A 21,702-nucleotide genomic window follows, 5' to 3' on the forward strand; every position below is an offset into this window, starting at 1 on the left:
TCACTCTCTTTTCGGATTAACGATGCACACAGGGACAACCCTTCCCTTGTGCTCAAGAATCCCCTACAACAAGAGACCCACGGTCTCTTAATCCCTTTTCGGAAATAAGAAGAAGAGAAGAAGAAATCTCTCGTAAAAGAGGTAGATTGTAAAATGAAGCTCAATCAAAAATTCCTTATTGAATATGCAAGTGGTTGACCAAGGAATCTTTTTGAGAGGATAAGACGTTTCAGTTCAGAAAAAAAAAACTCTTGATCTTTCGAGAGGATAAAACTGTTTGGGCAATGAAAACTCTCTTTAAAACATTTGAATGGCCATTCATAAAACATTTGAATAGATATGTCTCTTGGAAATTATTTTCTGAAAATCCCCTCTGGTAATCAATTACAAGACTTATGTAAACGATTACAGGTTTTAAAAATTTGAATTAAAACATTTTCAACTAATGGTAATCGATTACCAGAGAGCAAATCTCAATTTGAAATGATAGAATTCTTTGGTCAAACCTTTTGTTTGTTTCAATTTGGAAACTTCTTCCTAAAGATTCTAAGAGATCAAACTTGATAATATATCTTGACTTTCTTGGATTCTTGTCTTGAATAAAACTTAGAAGCATTTGATCCTTTAGCAGCATCAAGACATCAAAACATCTTGCTTCTACATAGGAGTCATTTGACTTAATCCATCAACTGAAAGATCCTTCAACTATTTCTCGTCCTTGGAAAATTCTTTTTGCAAGAATCAACTGCTTCTTTCATTCTTCCTCACTACGAGGTCGTGAAAACAAGACAACACTTGGTACCTCTAAGCCCTACATTGGGGCAACGAAAGGCACCATGCAAAAACCTCAAGCGAACCTAGGGGCAGATTAGAAGTTCTCACCCAATAGGTTCCCTCCTACAAGGTCATGACGAAAGGCAACGATTGGTACCTCAAAGCCTTACACTGGGGCAATGAGGGGCACCGTGCATGAGCCTCAAGTTAACATAGGGGCCGATCAAAAGTTCTCACCCATCGATGTTTTCAACAAAAAAGGGGGGACAAACCCTAGGATTTCGATGGATTGATTAAACATCAAATGGCTCCATTGCCGTCACTCCAAAATGGTCAAGTGACTAAATCAAACAAAACACACACTCTGAGGGAGTTCCCGGAGAGATTTGCAAAAAAGATAGGATGAGGTTGCATGAATTATCACCTCTTTCAAAAGGACAGTCAATCTATGTTTTCCAAAAAAAATCAAATCAAAATCACAAAATAGGGAAAGAATGTCATGAACATTGTACAACTTTCCATTACATTGCATTGTTTCATATGAAGTCTGCATTTACCAAATTTCACGACAAAGGTTGCATGCATCTGCATCCCTAAAAATCATGTTAACTGCGTAGATTTCCTACATCTAATGTCCAAATCTTGTGGATTTGGGATGACCGGCCCTCTCGATGAGTCGATCTCTTGCTTTCTCATAAGGGTGGACCCTTGGGTACTTGTACCTATCACTTTTAGAGGACTACACGTCCTCGCCAACAGAGGGCTGCACGCCCTCACCTTTAGAGGACTACATGTCCTCGCCTTGAGAGGGCTACACGCCCTCACCTTGGGTACTAGTTACCCTCACCGTTGAGAGGACTACACGTCCTCGCCTTGAGAGGACTACACGTCCTCACCATCAGAGGGCTGCACGCCCTCACCTCCAGAGGACTACATGTCCTCGCCTTGAGAGGGCTACACGCCCTCACCTTGGGTACTAGTTACCCTCACCGTTGAGAGGACTACACGTCCTCACCTTGAGAGGACTACACGTCCTCACCATCAGAGGGCTGCACGCCCTCACCTCCAGAGGACTACATGTCCTCGCCTTGAGAGGGCTACACGCCCTCACCTTGGGTACTAGTTACCCTCACCGTTGAGAGGACTACACGTCCTCGCCTTGAGAGGACTACACGTCCTCACCATTAGAGGGCTGCACGCCCTCACCTCCAGAGGACTATAAGTCCTCGCCTTGAGAGGGCTACACGCCCTCACCTTGGGTACTAGTTACCCTCACCGTTGAGAGGACTACACGTCCTCGCCTTGAGAGGACTACACGTCCTCACCATCAGAGGGCTGCACGCCCTTACCTCCAGAGGACTACATGTCCTCGCCTTGAGAGGGCTACACGCCCTCACCTTGGGTACTAGTTACCCTCACCGTTGAGAGGACTACACGTCCTCGCCTTGAGAGGACTACACGTCCTCACCATCAGAGGGCTGCACGCCCTTACCTCCAGAGGACTACATGTCCTCGCCTTGAGAGGGCTACACGCCCTCACCTTGGGTACTAGTTACCCTCACCGTCAGAGGACTACACGTCCTCGCCTTGAGAGGACTACACGTCCTCACCACCAGAGGGCTGCACGCCCTCACCTCCAGAGGACTATAAGTCCTCGCCTTGAGAGGGCTACACGCCCTCACCTTGGGTACTAGTTACCTTCACCTTCAGAGGACTACACGTCCTCGCCGTCAAAGGGTCATGTGCCTTCACCTTTGTAGGGCTACACGCCCTCACCTTCAGAGGACTACACGTCTTCACCTTTAGAGGACTACATGTTCCCCATTTTCAAAGGGGGGCATGCCCTCACCTTTAGAGGATTGCACGTCCTTGCCATCATAGGACTACACTCCCTCGCCTTCGAAAGGCGACACGTCCTGAACTTCAGAGGGCTACACGCCCTCGCCTTTAGAGGACTACGCGTCCTCACTTTCAGTGGGCTCCATATCCACACCTTAAGATAATTTAAGGTCCTCTGTCCTTAAATGCTTAACCGAGACTTGCACTCCCGGTTAAGGGACCAGTAGTTTCCTTTTAACGGTTCCTGGGCCACCCCCTGATATGGGAGGAGGGCCAACTGTGCAAGCACAACCAGAAAGGGAGGCTATCACACAGCTACTATGCATACCGGGGCAAGATTTCACCCGTGCCGCTGCAAAGAGAAGAGTGCGGACCATGCGCACCAACATGACCACTCTTACACAGATATAGATGACATTGCTACTTAGCAACATTCTGCCCAGCGACCGCAATGCCAATCTCCCCCTGCGGAAGTATCAGTTGGTCTGTGCCGTCCCGACATGGGTAAGTATGCATATGGTTCAACTGATTTCTGATACCATTTATTTGTTTGCAGGGATCGCACCCACAAAGACACCCAGTGAACCTGAAGAAGTCCAACAGGGCCCTGGGGTTTCCAGCTCTGGTTACAGGCCTCTATCAGTCCTACAGGGTGCCCGTACCCCCCCGGCAAGGTCACGTCATCATAGGTAAGTATGCACATCGCTCAACTGATTTCTGATTTCATCTATTGTTTGCAGGGATCGCGACTGCAAGACACCTAGTGGACCCGAAGAAGTCCAACAGGGTCTTGGAATTGTCAAGCTCTAATTACGGGTCTTTGTCAGTTCTACGGAGTACCTGTCACCTCCAGCAAGGGCATCAGGCCCCCTACTAATCGAGCTTTCATCAAGAAGTACTGCGCCCCCAAACGGGCGCAGGGCGAGACACCACAGTAGCATTGGGATGGTCGGCAGCGGGAAACAGACGCACCGCCATCACCTCTAGAGTTCACCTCTGCTCATCCACAAAAAGGTTTGAGTATTGCCTACACAACATGGCCGACCAATAGGCGACCAAGTCCAAAGCCAAATGTAAGAAAAGTACTAGGTCAGTGACCGACAAGTCATAAGGCGTCCAGCTAAAGACGTTAAAGAAGCGCTACTAGGAGGCAACCTAGTACCTTTTGAATCTATGTTTGTTATTTGATCACTTTTTATAGTAGGACGCACCTAGTTGCTCATGATCCTGGGAATTTAAATAAAACAAGCGCAAGCTCGGAAGGTAGTCATACCTTACAAAACATATATATGTATGTTTAGGTAGTGAAAATACCTTAGATATGCATGTATGTAAACAAAAAACACTTCACAAAATATATATATGTATGTTTAGGTAGAAAGATACCTTAGATATGCATGTATGTAAACAAAAAATACTTCACAAAATATATATGTATGTTTAGGTAGAAAGATACCTTGGATATGCATGTATATAGCAAAAATACCTTACAAAACATATATATGTATGTTTAGGTAGAAAGATACCTTGGATATGCATGTATATAGCAAAAATACCTTACAAAACATATATATGTATGTTTAGGTAGCAAGATACCTTGGATATGCATGTATATAGCAAAATACCTCATGAAAAAAAAAGAGAAGAAAAAAAAACAAACAAGAAAAAGAAATAAACAAATAAAAAAAAAGAAGAAAAAAAAGAGAGAAAAAAGAAAAATAAGTTGTCTAGCTGAAAAACCAACATGTTTTTGAAAAGAGATGACTTCCAGCTTTTCTTTGAAAAAATTCACTGATCATAACTAGTTTTTGAAAAATGTGTATACACCTGAAGGGTGAATGCTGTGAAAATTTTCCCGGACGCCCGAAATGGACTCGAATGAATGCACAAATTGATAAAAGAACATATTTTGGAAACATTGGGTTGATTTAAAATAGAGGAAATGAATCCTGAGCCCTAGCATCACATGACCATAAAAGTTTGACACTTGAGTGTCCGCATAGGTGCATGCATGACCAGTTTTGCATAAAGTTTCCAAATCATCATTTTTGCATTTGTGTCATGGAAATAATGTGGGGCATCCCTTTTTATCCTTGAACCAAACCAAACCCTGACATGTATCATGTCTAGCCATTCTACAAGCCTTGAGCCAAAATCCTGACTCACCATAAACCTTACCCTCGGAAGCAAAAAAAAAAAAAAAAGAAGGAAAGGAAATTTCCAATCAAAGAGAAAGCAAAAAAGAAAAGAAAGGAAATTCCCAATCAAAGAGTGGGAGAAAGCAAAAAGAAAAGAAAGGAAATTCCCAATCAAAGAGTGGGAGAAAGCAAAAAGAAAAGAAAGGAAATTCCCAATCAAAGAGTGGGAGAAAGCAAAAAGAAAAGAAAGAAAATTCCCAACCAAAGAATGGGAGAAAGTAAAAAAAGGAAGGAAAGAAAGTTCTTGATCAAAGAAACTAGAAGAAATATGCAGAAAGGTCTTTTGACCAGACAATATCTGAACAATACAGAATTGTCACCAAATGAACAAAAGAAAGAAAAGGAAACCATGACCTAAAGTGGTCTTCTCCCTTTGATTACCAACCAAAATCCTGTGCGTCGGTGACTTGTTCGCCTCGCGCTAAACCAAAACAGAAAAGGAAAAGGCAAAAAAATAATCAAAAGCCGAAAAACTCCCCAAAAGAACCCATTCCCAAGGGAAGTCCTATTTGATCCATGATCACACATGTAATTTTTGATTTGATAAGAAATAATTTGCAAAGTCAAGTCATGACATATCTATGGTTCGGAATTAGGATGAAACACTTACCTGTGCGAGATTGATACACTTTGAGTGGATTTCTTCTATTTTTGTCGAACCCAGTGTTTCCTCTAAATGGTCATTTAGAAACGAAATGCTAACATCCAAAATCTCATTTATGGTTATGGGAGATTTCATCAGCAGACTCTCCTTCCCCGGTAGACGCATTGTTTTTCACTCAAAAAAGCATATGCTGCTCTAAATCAGTTGGAATATTTGTCTCCTTGCTAAAGCATGTTTGCATTTTAGTGGAGAAAACACCAAGACTTTTTCAAATCTCACAAGTTATCCAGAACTACGTAGGTCTGAGTTCCTCATTGGAGGATACGTAGGAGCAAGAGCCTCGCTTTTGTCGACCATACCGCCTTTTGTTGCCATGACTCAAGAGCTGGTAGCTCGCGGAGACACCTTACGGTTATCCGCACCTCGTTATTCAGTGACCCCAAGTGTGATTGACGAGCAGAGACCAATATGGTCATCTGCGCCCTTTCCGGAGATGTCATCATTTTCCGATGGAGACTTTTCAAGTCTCACAAGTTATCCAGAACTACGTAGGTCTGAGTTCCTCATTGGAGGATACGTAGGAGCAAGAGCCTTGCTTTTGTCGGCCGCCCCATAATCTTTGTCATACTGACCCTAAGGTCATGTGACGTGCACCCTTGTATCATCCAGAGGCGGCGGGCCCGATGATACGCGGAGATACCTTACGGTTATCCGCACCCTTTTGTCATCCAGAGGCGGCGGGCCCGATGACAAGCAGAGACCAAGTTTGGTCATTCTGCACCCTTGTATCATCCAGAGGCGGCGGGCCCGATGATACGCGGAGATACCTTACGGTTATCCGCACCCTTTTGTCATCCAGAGGCGGCGGGCCCGATGACAAGCAGAGACCAAGTTTGGTCATTCTGCACCCTTGTATCATCCAGAGGCGGCGGGCCCGATGATACGCGGAGATACCTTACGGTTATCCGCACCCTTTTGTCATCCAGAGGCGGCGGGCCCGATGACAAGCAGAGACCAAGTTTGGTCATTCTGCACCCTTGTATCATCCAGAGGCGGCGGGCCCGATGATACGCGGAGATACCTTACGGTTATCCGCACCCTTTTGTCATCCAGAGGTGGCGGGCCCGATGACAAGCAGAGACCAAGTTTGGTCATTCTGCACCCTTGTATCATCCAGAGGCGGCGGGCCCGATGATACGCGGAAATACCTTACGGTTATCCGCACCCTTTTGTCATCCAGAGGCGGCGGGCCCGATGACAAGCAGAGACCAAGTTTGGTCATTCTGCACCCTTGTATCATCCAGAGGCGGCGGGCCCGATGATACGCGGAGATACCTTACGGTTATTCGCACCCTTTTGTCATCCAGAGGCGGCGGGCCCGATGACAAGCAGAGACCAAGTTTGGTCATTCTGCACCCTTGTATCATCCAGAGGCGGCGGGCCCGATGATACGCGGAAATACCCGAGTGGTTATCCGTATAAACATTATTTTGCTATCTGTAAGACAGAACGCTTGATAGCATGCAGAGGCTGACACAGTCTTCTGCACCTTTTGTTCCTCCGGGAACAACAAGTCATTTACATGCGGAAATTTCATGGTCACCCGCGACTCTCGTCAACCGAGAGGAGCGAAATTAGTGTCATACACTAATTTTCGTCCGGGGACCTTTGCTTGATGACATGCGACCATTCTTTGGTCCTTGTGAGGTGCTTGGCATCCATCATTAGGCAATTTGTGAAATTTTGGGAACAACAAGTCATTTGCATGTGGAGATTTTATGGTCACCTGCGACTCTCGTCAAATCGAGAGGAACGAAATTAGTGTCTTATCTTTACTTTCCTTTTATCTCCAATAAAAGACAAGTAAAGAGGGGCAACTGTCATACCCTAATTTCGTCCGGGGACCTTTGCTTGATGACATGCGACCTTTCTTTGGTCCTTGTGAGGTGCTTGGCACCCATCATTAGGCAATTTGTGAAATTCCAGGACATGCCGGAAAACCAAAAAATATTGATGCACAATCCGTAAGTTTCCGTGACACACCGGAAATCAAATGGAAGCATCGTTGCATAATTAAGTGAGATTCCGTAACATTCCGTAAGTCAAAAAGGGGATGATTATGTAATCCGCAAGGTTCCGTAACATTACGGAAAGAAAACAAGTATCGTTACGAGATTCGTAAGTTTCCGTAACTTTATGAAAAAAGAATCACCAAAAAAGGTAAGGGGGTGAACTTATCAAGATAGGGGTGTAAATAGCAATTCAAATCTAGGCCCTTCCAGAACATTTTGGAAGTTGGGTTGCTTAAGGAGGAAGCAACTGGGCGGCAAGCTCCTCCACGTTTTTGAAAAATGGTTTTCGGGGCTTCCGCGGCTTCCGTAATACTTCCGTAAAATTTCCGAAAACCTTGGGTAAGCATATTCCACTTAACATTGGTAAAAGGGAAAAGAAAAAAGATGAAAATCAAATTCAAAAACAGTTCCGTAAGGCTTCCGTAACTTTTCCGTAAAATACGAAAAGGGGGGTGAACTTAGTAATTCGGGTGCGCTTAGAAATCTTCTTCATTAAGTCTTTGGGCGGCAAGCACCTCCTTTTTTTCTATAAATAGGGGAGGGGGGAGCTGTTTCAAAATGTTCAGCCCCTTTGGCACTTCTCTCTCTTTCGAATTTGCTTGGAAAAATCGTTTCCGTGAAGAAAATCTAAGCCGAAGTACTTCCGTAACGCTTCCGTAAGCGATTCTGTGGAAATTCTTCATCGTTCTTCACCGTTCTTCATCCGTTCTTCGTTCGTTCTTCGTTCTTCAACGGGTAAGTTTTCGAATTCGAGACTTTCAATTCATTTCTTGTTTTGTGTACTTTCACTTTAATTTCGTTTACTTTCAGTTTTCTTTTCTTCCGTTTTTAACGTGCTTTAACCATTTATTTAAGCCGTTTTCTCGTCTAATAAATGATAAAATGAATTTCAACCGATCATTTGTGTTGTAATCTCGTTTAATCACTGTTAAAACGAAATCTAACCGATCGTTCACGCTATAACCTCGGTTAAACCAAAAAAAGTAAAATAATAATAAAATAATCAAAATATCTTGAAAAATAATAATAAAATAATCAAAATATCTTTGAATAAAATAAATTAAAAAAAATCAATCGGACGTTTTTCTTTGGAAGTTTCTTTGAATGAATTGATTAATAACCAAAGTGAAACTAAGACTAAAATAGACTCACAAATCAAGTTTTGTCCGAAAATCACTAAAAACCGTTTTAAGGTCCAACGCCTTAAACGGTCCTCTTTGCTTTTATCGGTTAACATGGACCGTTCAAAAGCATAAAATCAACATGTGACTTTACCGCTTTTGCAAGAACTACGTAGGTCTGATTTCCTCATCGCAATTGAGGATACGTAGGAGCAAAAGCCCCGCTTTTGTCGACCACCCCAAGAGATCGTTAATGGTCCAAATGCCTTAACGTTTCTCTCCTTTCAAAAACAAGAGATCGTTAATGGTCCAACGCTTTAACGTTTCTCTCCTTTCAAAATCAAAAGACCGTTTAATGGTCCAACACCTTAAATGACCTTTTGTTCAATCAAAATATATCTTGCAAAAAGATAAAAAACAACTTAACCAAACACTTTGTTCCGAAAGAACTACGTAGGTCTGATTTTCTCATCCCAATTGAGGAATACGTAGGAGCAAAGGGAAACACCCTTGTCGACCACAAAAAGAGAAAAAATATAAAAAGGGTATAAAGGATATAAGGACATAAAAGGGAACGTAAAAATCAAAGTCATGTTTGCACATTCGATTAAAGGCTGCCGTCCCTTGTGACGGACGTGTGGGGTGCTAATACCTTCCCCGCGCGTAAATACAACTCCCGAACCTTTCACTTAAAAGTTCGTAGATCGCGTCTTTTCCGGTTTTTCCGACGTTTTCCTCAAATAAACGTTGGTGGCGACTCCGCGCGTATTCCTTTCGTGGAACACGCATCCCACGAGTCACGCGTCGCCCTCCCGCCGAAGGGTAGGTTGCGACACCTGGCGTAGGCCACTGCTTGACTTATGGTGGCTGGTTGCATGACTTGAACTTCTCAGCGAATCGAGGGTATCAAGCCCGATATGAAACAACTTAAAGCCATAGGAGCAGGTAAACCAATGATTCGGTTAGCTAGAGTTTCAAAATCATAAGGTAGTTGTTTACTATTGTTCGTTGTTGCAGTTTACATAGCAATCCCGTTGGATCCTCATAAGTGGTTGATGCAAATCGTGAGTGGAGGGCGTGGAGGAATGCTGGCCAAGATGATAATTGACCATTTCGGTGCATCCATTGGAACCAAGCTAATGCTTGTCCTTCCATATAGAATGATGCGATGGTGAGCCTTTCATGATCTGGAGTTGTGTGATACTCGAAAAACTGCGTAATCTTAAAAATCCAACCGGTGGTGTCTGAGCCATCAAACCTTGGCACATCCAGTTTCATCCGATGCGGCGCTGCGAGTGATCCTGATGCCAGTAACGAAGACACCTCTGGCTGTGCTTGCGGAGGATTGAATCTACTAGCTTCAAGATGTGCTAGCCTCTCCGATAAGGTCTCCATTTTCGCCTCAACTGTTGCTGCAAATTTCGTGAATAATTCCTCCATTTTTTCTGACGATAAAGCTTTTGATCTCGTGCCTTCCGCCATGCGTCAAAACTTGTGCTCAATGAAAGCACCAATGATACCTAGCGTTCGAGGGCTAGGGAACCTCCACACTGCGCGTGACCCGCGAGAGAGCTCGAAGCTCGCAGGAAAGAAGAAAACGCGAGTTCAGAGAGAAAGAGAAGGAGCTCAAGAGAGAAAGGAAACTTCTGGATTATCCATATCCTCTTCAAGTTGGTTACAACTTTTATAACGTGAGGACCCACGCTTAACCGTAAATGGTTAGCTGCTGTTGCTAAGCTCTAACTATATGAACAACACGTAACTACCTTCCCTGCCTACGATCTACCCACAGCTTTTACCCCATTCCCCAAGCCCTTCTATCCTAATTGGTAGATATCACAATGCTTGGGTAGCTGCTTCGTCCTAGCTGAATGCCTCTGGTGCATAGCTTCATCTTCAACGTGCGTCTCAGATGCAATATCCACCATCTAGAAACTGCTTAATAGTTTAGATACTACACAAGGATGGATTGAATCAAATGAAATTGATCTCAAAATCTACGAATTGACCTGCAACCCTACCTATCCCTTATTATTTTATTTTTTTTGCATTTTATTTCTTACACTCTAATTTGGGTGAACAAAATGAATATACATTAGTACAACAAATGGTGGGAAATAGAAACATGTGATGAGAAGCAGTAGCACAACTAGCCAAGATTTTTAAATTTAGGTTTCAGAAGTTTTGTCGTGATCTATGATACTGTGGTTCCAGAAGATTCGCTGTGATCTTTGATAATTGATATTTTGAAAATTGTGGTTGTGGAGAAGAATCTTGGCCCATTTTGAAACCTTGGAAGCAGCTAATTACAAATAGAAAGGGACTGGTAGTTGCGGCGGTTTGGGCGGTGGCTTCTCCATTTCGACGGTGACAACGATGCTGTCTGGTCTTGAAGGCTGGCACGGACACGGCATGGCTATGAACTTTGGCACATCATCCCCTGGCATCAACACTGGCAAGCTTTGTCCCCTGTTTTGCTTCAATTCCTAACAAAACGAGAAAAGAAAATCCGTAAGAAAATGAACAACGTGTGGTCTTATGTTGGTACTAACTAGTAACACGACTATAACATTTGTAATAATAAAAACCATCATAGGTTATACTATGGGTAGTGACTAGTGACGGAGGATGGAGCTCAGTAGGTAACATGTTGAGTCTGATAAAAAAAAAAAAACTCAGGATAAATTTTCACGTATTGCATACTTAGAAAGAATGAAAAGTTTTAAGTATTACTGTCAGATTAGTTTTATAATTGATTCAAAAGATAAAAGCTTAATTATGAGCATACATCAGAATCTTATCATGTCGAAAACTCTAATTAGGATAATTAAAAAAATTATGAGGGGTAGAGGATACCTTGGAGTGCTTAGATTTGGTGGGTGAGGAAGGCATTTGGGGTTCGGAATCAGAGAAAGATTGACGGAGGGAACACACCCTATCCCAATGGTAGCAGCAAGAGAGGACGCCACTCAAGGTGAAGATGATGATCAAGAGAAGGGCAGTGCCCAAGGGGAACCCAAGGGACGGTCGAGATGCGTCCACGTGGGGTGGCGAAGAAAGATCCTGGCTCTCCATCACAATAATGCCGTTCCTACACTCGTGTGAGGACACAACAAAGAGGATATGAGATGAAGACTTTGAAGAAAAGTGGATGAATGTGAGAGTAGTAGTTTGTGCATTGGAGGCAAAGATAGGGGGCATTTATAAAGACGAGCAAGGGATGGGAAAGGATACGTGTAAAGATGCAATTTCAAGTTGGTAACTCTCAAGTCACGTTGAGTCATGCCCATAGTACGGAAGTATGGTGGGGACCACTATTGGTGTTTTATTTAGGTTTTGGTTTCGGCGGTGGTTGCGTGTGTGTTGACAAACAGTAAGTGTTCCAGTGAACCGCGACGCCCCGACACTTGGAGGTCAGATTTTTTTCTCTTAAAAAATTATAGAGATGGGTTTAATATTTGTGTGTTGTCATTGTAAAAAGGTTAACAAAGCAATGATAAGTTATTATTAATATCCTGGTTCTAGTATAATTGATTAAACATGTATATGGTGTGGGAGTTTGAGTTCTTAGATTCTTTTGGATAATAAAAATATTATAAATATAATTTTAAGATAATAATTATTATAAAAATTAATATATTTATCATATATTTTAGTTTAACAACAGTACACAAACCTTTTAAGATGAAAGATCATAAGTGTCCTTTAATTGACTGGATGAGATTTTTTCATATATATTATATTAGATAAGATTGAATATTAATAGTAAAAATAATTTAAAATATATTTTGACTGGTATATATCCATGGACAGTTGGACACATTGAAAATACTGAATAAACACATTACAAATGATGAGTATTAAAGTAAAAATAATTAAAAAGATTGACTATTAGATTACAAATCATGCCAAAAGTAGTGTTTTGGTGGACTGCTGGTGATTAAGATTATCGAGTCTGATGGATATAAAATGAGATAAATCATTGAAGATGGAATATTGAAATGAAAAATTTGACCAAAAGAATAAAAAAGAAAGATGAAACGAAGTGGCTGGCAAGAAACTTGTGGGAACATGAACGGCGAAGATCAAATTTGAAACAAAGAAATGCGGCTATTCGGAGGCATGAAAGGCTGCATGTTTATATAGGCATAAATGGCTTCTCTTTCTATTTATGGCGTATGCCTTCTAAACTTCTGGCCGGGTTCTTGGTCACAACACATGCATGCCCTTTAATTTCTAGACTCATTTCACTTTGAGCAAAATTTAAAGTTTAAACTATGGTATTCTTGGGGACGGATTGGAATTGATTAACCTAAATCTTATTGGCTCGAAAATATCGTTAGAGTCAATTTGCAAACACGAATTTAACTCAACCAAGACCAAATTATATTTAGTACTAGATCAGGTCAATCTAACTTATTAACATAATATATTAATTTGATTTTATCATTATATATAACTAAAATGTAACACTAAAGAAAGATACAGTTAGATTAATATATATATATATATATATATATATATATATATATAGAGAGAGAGAGAGAGAGAGAGAGAGAGAGGTAAATGATATCAATATAAATTAAATATAGTGTCATTTTAAATAATATATTATTTATTAAGTTAAAAAGTTATATTTTATTAATACTTTAAAATAAAGTACTTTTAAAAATAATATATAACATCATACGAGTTGGGACGATCCAAAGTATAATCTGAACTCTTCCTTAAATTATATTGGGTCTAATTTTTTAATCCAAATCCATCAAAAGTACCATTTAGTCAAAACCAAAAATTACTATAATCCCATTTTGTTATGGCTTTCGGGGCATTGTGTGGCGGTTATTCTTGGTTTGTTCTTCCCAAGATTACTGTTTATTTATAGTCATCTTGTTGGTTTTAAAAAAAAAAAAACCATAGGGGAGATAGGTGTACATGTAAAATCTGTTTTTCTCTTTGTATACGAGTTTTTGATACTCCTTATGTATCTATTTTATATTTTTTTTTTTCCTTTTACAGATAAAAATAAAGATAAAAAAATAGAACGGGCCGAGTTATGAACGCTCATTAGTTTAAACCATGCTTTTTCTTAAGATTTATAGTAAAGTTACTCAAGTGACATTTTATTAGATTCAGCTTGATTAAATCATGGGTTACAACCCACTACATATATGTTGGCCCAATTATTAAGAATTATATATATATATATATATATATATATATATATATATATATATATATATATATATATATATATATATATATATATACCTGTCATTTTGTGTATGTGTGTAAAAATCACAAATCAATGCCTATCTTTGCACTCCTGATTCTCAACACAAAATATTAAGACTACAGTAATAAATGGTGTTCTGGCAAGATTGGTAACTATCCGAACTAATAATTGTGAAAGGGAAAGGTTAAGTGCACTTATTCTTATTTCTTAAAAGACTGGAACATCACTAAATATACAATTAATTAATGACCCAAATCATGTGAGCTGAGTAAAATATATGGGCTAATTAAATAGTTTCATCTATTGATTTTTCTCCAGATGTTGTATTCTGTTTTCTGTACGAATAGCATTTTTTTTTGGCACTATTTTGTGCAATGACAGTGTTCAATGTGAAAGTAATTTATATTTGTGTTACCCAAATTTAACAAATTTAATTCAAAATTTAATTAATCTTCTCAAATTTCAGTTGCTTGAAAGTTTTCATTAGTCTGTTACCGACTAATGGTTGAAATAACCATTTTTTTACAAATAGGTTAATAAATAGTTTTATTTTCTTATCTTTTTACTATAATTTATTTTGACAATTATCTTTTTTCTTAAAGTATTTCATTCATAATCATGTGTTAGTAATATAAGAAGAAACATATGATTAAATATATGAAGACTAGATAAAGATGAGACAACCCTAATTAGAGAATTAACAACACCGTTAACTTGTCTCCGCATAAAATCAAGCTTAAAAGTTTGATTCAAAGACAACAAATTAAACATGGCATTCTTGAATTAAGAACCCTAGCACATATTCGTGTAGTGTTGGGTTATTTATTTTAAAAAAGGTTCAGTTTGGTACTTTATATCTTAAATTTGAGTTAAGATTATCTTTTCAAAATAATGGTCTTTTGTAGTATGAGACATGATTTTGAATTTTTTTTTGACTGATTGAAGTATGTCACATTAGATACATTTATATAAAACTATAGAACTCGATTAATGTTCCAAAAAAAAAAATGTTAAAAATTGGATGAAAAGTAAGTTTTACAAGCCACTAGACTATTAAGATCTATTATCTGATTTTTTTTTCAGTTGTTCATGAACTCACTTCTTACTGAATTTTTACCATGTTAATTTATGACTTTTTTGGTTTCAATATTAGTTGAGCTCTATATTTTTTTTGTATATTTTAATGAGAAAAGTTCTACATCTTAAATCAATCAAGAAAAAGTTTAAATTTGTGTCTCAAAAGAAAAATTAGTTACTACACGAAAAAGATAACATTCACCCAAATTAAAAAAATAAACGTTCAAAACTAGTCATTGAAAAAATATAGGACCATTTATGTCTTAAATTAGTAAAAAAAAAGTTTAAAATCATGTCTCGAAATAAAAAAATAATTACTATTTTAAAAAGATAGCATCGACATAAATTTGAAAAATAAGAAAGAAAAATAATCATTTTAAAAATAGAGGATTAAAATATATTTAAATAAAAAAATAAGAAATAAAAATATATTTTAACTTAACAAATATTATAAATACGCGCGTATTGAGAGAGATGTCACCTCCTATATTAGCTATATGTTTTCTTTTTCATTTAAATTTCTAAAACTTATTTTAGTTTGTAGGAAATAAAATTAAATGTTTTCCAACAAAGACATTTGACGGTGCAAGTTAATTTGTCGATGAGTGGGTAGATAATGTCGAAAAGGTAACATGCACATATAATGTTAGGGGTTATATTGAGATTGACTGATAGTGTGTACACAACTGGTGAGGACTTTGGTCACGTTAAAGTACCAAAGCTGAAGGTTACCAATTTGGATTTTGCCAGATTTTGCCAAATTAAGCATTTAAATATTTAGTATGGCTGATAATTTGTCGCCAACAAAAGATGATCAAGCCAACAGTAGAAATGAATGCCAACGAAAGATGATCAAGCCAATAGTAGAAAATGAATGCGTCAAGTTAACTTGGTTTAAAGTTTTATGATTTTTAATACAAAAATATCGTTTAATAAATAAAATAAGAAGGAAAAAATTATAATTTTAACATTAAAAGTACTTTTGAGATCTCCTAACTTAAATTCAAATATGCACTAAGAATTTATTTGACTCAATTTATTTTTAGCTTAAAAGCTACTTTTTTAATTTCAAATTAGAATAAGAATTTTGTTTTAAAAAGTAAAAATTATTTGGTAGCCCTCACTTGTTTTAGTTTAAAAACTCCACATAAGTTGAAAGTTGTTTAATAATTTTTTAAAAAAGTTTTAATTTAACTTAAACTAATTATCTCATTCAATGAAAAAGTATATTTATAAAATAAAAAATATTGTATAAAAATAATTTAATTTAGATAAATTTATTTCAATGATAATAAAAATATTAAAGCAAATATATTTAAAACTGTTTTTATGAGTAGGAAAACTAAATAACAAAAGGAATAAAAACAGCAACTCTCTAAACTTACTTTAATTACTTTAATTAATAATAATTTGCAAATAATATATAAAATAATTTATAAAATAAATTAAAATATTAATTATAAATGATAGAATGTTTAGTTGGTATATATTGTGGTATAATAAAAAATAATAAATTAAAAAAAAATTTAAGTGTTTAAGTAAATTCCATAAAAAAAGGGTTTACGTAATTGAGTATTAATAGCATTCCTCTTTCAAATGTATCGGAAAATTATAACAAATACTCATTTTTAATAACATTCTAATATTTTATTATGTCATGTGATAAGCGAGTAAAATAAAGAAAAAAAAATGCTGTATTTGTCCCCTGTAAGTAACGGTGGAAGTTGAATGTTGGATAAAAAAAAAAAAGGCATTTAGAAGCCTTCTCCAATGCAAGGCCACATAAATATACCGACAAACAAAAAAATAAAAACACAACAAAAAAAAAAAGACTAATATAAAACTACCGCAGGTGGAATCAAAATGAGATTTATGCTAAAAAGCTCCCCACAAGTAGTTAAGAAGAAAGCTGCTTGTATCTAACGTTTCTTCATCAATAATAATAATGAAAAAAAAAAAACCGACTTATATCTAAGGGTGTTCAAAACTGAACAAAATAGTTTGTAATTAAGAAGAAAGCTCCTTGCATCCAACGTTTCTTCATCAATAATAATAATGAAAAAAAGAAGACTTATATGTAGGGTGTGCAAAACTGAACAAAATAGTTTGTAAACCGTTAAACCGATCAAAAAAATTAAAAATTGCTTAAATTGAAAATCGTAAAAAATAAAAAACTGTATATTTTTTATGATTTAGTTCGATTTTTAAATCTTGTTATAAAAAGTTGAACCAAATCGAACAAATTGCTTATATATTTTAATTATATTAATATTTATTGTGGTAATTAATAATAAATGTTAATTAATTTAATAATTTTCTTTTGATATATAATCAAGATGTATATTTTACTTTCATATGTGAAAATATGATGTACTAATATTGTTAAAAAATAGTATTAAATATGAAGTGATGTACTAATTATATTAATAGTATTAAATAGTATTCTACGTTAGATTACTCTTATGTTACAAAAAGAGTCTATAATATCATTTTATATTAATGTTAAATAGAAGTGAAAATAATAATTTATAACTAAAATATGTAAACAAAATTTAATAAAAAAATAAATTCATTTTTAAAATAATATTGCATAATAATTATGTAAGTTTAGTTGATATATTTCAAATTACGATAATAGATTAAAAAATAAAAAATCATGAAACCGAATCTAACCAAACAACAAAAGATTGATTTTGTTTGGTTCAGATTTTGTGTTATATCTTAGTTGAGCTGCATCTTTATTTTATGGTTGGTTTGAATGATTTTTTGTCTAAAAATCGAATCAAACCATACCATGAACACCTGTTGTATTTTTAGGAGTTTTAGTATAATAAGTATTTGGCCCAATTTTTGCTTTTAAGCAAAAATAAGCTTATATAGATCTGCTTGCAGCCATGGTGAATGATCTTATTGGGAGATAGTGGTAAGGTGCATCAAAGATTATGTTTTTCTTTGAAGTTATATGGATTGTCATGGTATCATTTTGATGAATGGTCTTGTTTGATGATTGGAAGGGGTGGGGGATGAATGGTGGTGATGGTTCTTAGGGTTTGGGTTTGGGGTTTTTCTTCTGTTTTGAGTAATGTTGCGTTGAGGAAAGGGAGAGGTAGAAGGTGTCGATGGTGTTGTCACTATGATAGGTTTGGGGATGTTTGTAATGCTCGATTGCTTTAAAGATCATTGATTATTCCCACAAATCAACATGAGACTTTTCAGCATGCTTTGACTCCTCACATGCTTCTTGAAAAACTACTTAGGAGTTCATTCATCTCATAATTGCTCTAAGTCAAACATGCTTAATTATGAAGTTCTTAAGTAATGGCCTACTAAAAAGTATATGCATGTTGTTGGTATAGGTAGTACTAATTAATTTCTTTAAGTCATTCTCAATTGTACAGTTTTATACCTGCACAATCTCTAGATCCTTCTCATTTTGGTTTGTATTAGTTAAGGGTGTTACATGTCCACCAACCTACATAGCTTCTTCTCCAACATCATGCTCACTACTCTAATGATCCTTACTTATAAGTGACGATCAATCCAAACACATACAACACAAACAAATAGGGGACTGAGATACATCTCACCACATATAGCAATATAAGGATTATAGGCAATTTAAAAGCATACATCATTACACGTTGCAAAATTTTCACTCCATAGTCATGCTATCGTATACCTTCTCAATGACACACATGCATTACGATGCAAATCCAACTTAAGACCCTAGATACATGTCGTACTAGCAAATCACTTGTGAAAGAAGCCTAGAAGGACATGCATTTGATAAATTTTCCGTAAAGGCAAATATCATAAGAAGCGAGATTGAGTAATTTTTACTAAATTTTAAAACCTTTTTGAAAACAACAACATTATCATCTGATGATGAATATCTAAGAAAATAGATATCAAATTTTCGCAGGGCAATTCAGACGATAGTTTTAGATCTTGTAGAAATAACAAAGATTTTCAAAAGGAAAGATTGAATCAAACCCTGAGTTAGTTTAAAGTACAAAATAGAAAATAAAAATAAAAAGACATAGGAAATTATATTGGTTCGTCTCAACCACTGAGATAATGTAACACCCTAAGGGTATTATTGCAATTATGCTTATTTTTCTAGAACGTGAAAAATTAAAAACATTTGTACGATGTTATCATGCAAAAGCTAGCAAATAAATATAACAATTTGAATTATAATATTGATAAATACAAATCCTCCTTTGTAGCAAGGGTCTCATACATCATATAAAAGGAAATAAATATAATCATAAAACACAACTAGACTATGTTCTCCATAACAAGACTCCATACTCCATAACACATGCCATCACTTGTTTCCTCAAAAGAAAGGAACTTAAAGGGGGTGAAATATGATGTCTCATTGAGTGGTCTAAGGACCATTTGATAAGTGCCAAATTTAAGTTATTTTTAGGATTAAATTGTTAGCACTTATCCTTTAATTGTAATAGTTTTCTTATAAAGTACACTTATAAAGTACATTTGATGGTGCGTCTAATGCACTAGGCCATGGGATCGGGGCAGTATTGGTTTCCCTGGACAAGTAATATATACCTTTCATGGCTAGGTTGTGTTTCGATTGAACAACCAATATAGCGGAGTACGAGGCATGTGCCCTTGGTATCCGAGTAGCGATCGACTTTAGGGTCAAGTTACTCAAGGTATACTGGGAGTCGACATTGGTAATTCATCAATTGAAAGCTGAATGGGAGACCAGAGACCACTGTTAGACAAGTGGCCTCAGATATCTTAAGAAGGGGGGGGGGTTGAATTAAGATATTCGAAGCTGTTTCCCCTAATTAAAAATCTATTTCACTTTTTACTCAAGTTATGAATTCCCTTAATGACAATCTTCTTAAATATTAATTCAAATGAAACAATTTGAATATGAATATAAAGCAATAATAAATAAAGGAGATTAAGGGAAGAGAAAATGCAAACTCAGTTTTATACTGGTTCGGCCACACCCTTGTGCCTACGTCCAGTCCCCAAGCAACCCACTTGAGAGTTCCACTATCTTGTAAATTCCTTTTACAAGTTCTAAACACACAAGGACAATCCTTCCTTTGTGTTTAGAGATCCTTTACAATAAGAGACTCACAGTCTCTTAATCCCTTAGAGAATGAGAAGAAGAAAAAGAACAAATCTCTCTAGAAAGAGATGGATTTTACAGATTGAGCACTCAAATAATTCCTTAATGAATTGCAATTGAATTGGCCAAGGAATTCTTAAGAGGATAAAATGAATTTGATCTTTGAGAGGATAAACACTTTGTTGTTCTGAAAATCTCTGAGCAATTTCGTGTTTAAGTCACATATATATAGACCATTGGTGGTCATGAGTAAAGCCTTTGAAAAGTTGTGACTCTTGAAATTATTTTTCTGAAAATCCTGTCTGGTAATCGATTACAGTAATTGTGTAATCGATTACAGCTTTTAAAATTTGAATTAAAACGTTTACTAACTGCTGGTAATCGATTACCAAAATTGTGTAATCGATTACACAGTCTAAAATTTCGAATTCAAATTTTTGTAGCTATTATAAAACGTATTTGGCCACTGGTAATCGATTACATCCTCTGGTAATCGATTACCAGAGAGTAAAACCTTTGAGAAACACTTTTTATTTTAAATCACTTGGCCAAACCTTTGCTAATTCAATTAGGAATTCCCTTCCTAATATTCTAGTGATCATCTTGATGTTGTGACTTGTAATCTTGAAGTATTGTCTTGAATTTTAATCTTGAAAAGCCCATTTGCATCAATTGCAACACATCATCATGATCATCATCAAAACATCAAAACCAATTACATCTACAATCTCCCCCTTTTTGATGATGACAATACAATACCTGAAATCAAGATTCAAGCAAGCAACAAACAATTGTATATAGATAAAATGTGCATTCGTTTACTCCCCCTATATTTCAGAATTCATGATCACTTGATTTCTAAGTTTGTTAAGCTTTTTCTTAAGCTTTTTCTACAACCTTTTCTCCCCCTTTGGCAACATCAAAAAGCCAAAGAACTCGGAAATCAACACAGATATGACAAAGGAGTAGAAAAATATATAAATATCAGAGTATAAAACACAAGAAGCCAAACTCACAAAGAAGAAATAATCAAACCAGAATCCAAATAACTGAAAAATGTCAACAACCACAAAACATCCAAGACTGAAATTTAAAAACCACAAGATAAATAAGCAAAGTACTTAGCATAATAATGTAAATTCTAAGAAACTAAAAGCCAAAATACACGGCTTATAAAAGATAAATAATCAGAAACTAAAATCTAAGAAGACGGAGGTGGTGGTGGAAGATCGAAACTCTGACGAATGTATCCGACATCCTCTTCAAGCTGTGTAAGACGAATGTCCATACCGGCAAAGCGTGAATCTAACGAGTCGAAGCGGTCACCAACATAAGAACGAAGACCCCGTAATTCGGAGAGGACTTCATTCATGAGTGCGGAATCTTCACGTTGAGGGGGAGGTGAAGGAGTACGTTCATCTTGAGGAGGGAGTGCATCCTTCTTCAGCCATTGTCCATTCCGATCTTTACGATACCCAAAGGAGGTCACTGCACCAGCACCAATTGCAAAGGAACGCTTGACTTGAACAAAGGGTTCATCATCAAGCGGAATTTGAAAATGACGCAAAAACAGAGTAATCAAATGTGGATAAGGAAGAGGTGAATTGGCCCGTAATGCCTTATGCATTCGGTACTGAACCAAATGGGCCCAGTCGATCTGACAACCGG

The 21,702-nt window shown here is 36.9% G+C and overlaps 1 protein-coding gene across 1 annotated transcript; it reads right to left on the reverse strand.

The window, feature by feature from the left end:
- Positions 1-10,242: 10,242 nt before the first annotated feature.
- On the reverse strand, positions 10,243-11,782 carry LOC114394991 (uncharacterized protein At5g65660-like). Its single transcript, XM_028356674.1, has 2 exons — positions 11,465-11,782; positions 10,243-11,094 (listed from the first exon to the last, which is right to left on the reverse strand). The coding sequence occupies exons 1-2, from the start codon at positions 11,681-11,683 to the stop codon at positions 10,915-10,917; spliced, it is 399 nt and encodes a 132-aa protein (XP_028212475.1). The 5' UTR covers positions 11,684-11,782; the 3' UTR covers positions 10,243-10,914.
- Between the last annotated feature and the right edge of the window lie 9,920 nt (positions 11,783-21,702).

Source organism: Glycine soja, chromosome 18, assembly GCF_004193775.1.
Source record: "Glycine soja cultivar W05 chromosome 18, ASM419377v2, whole genome shotgun sequence".
Taxonomy (NCBI): domain Eukaryota; kingdom Viridiplantae; phylum Streptophyta; class Magnoliopsida; order Fabales; family Fabaceae; genus Glycine; species Glycine soja.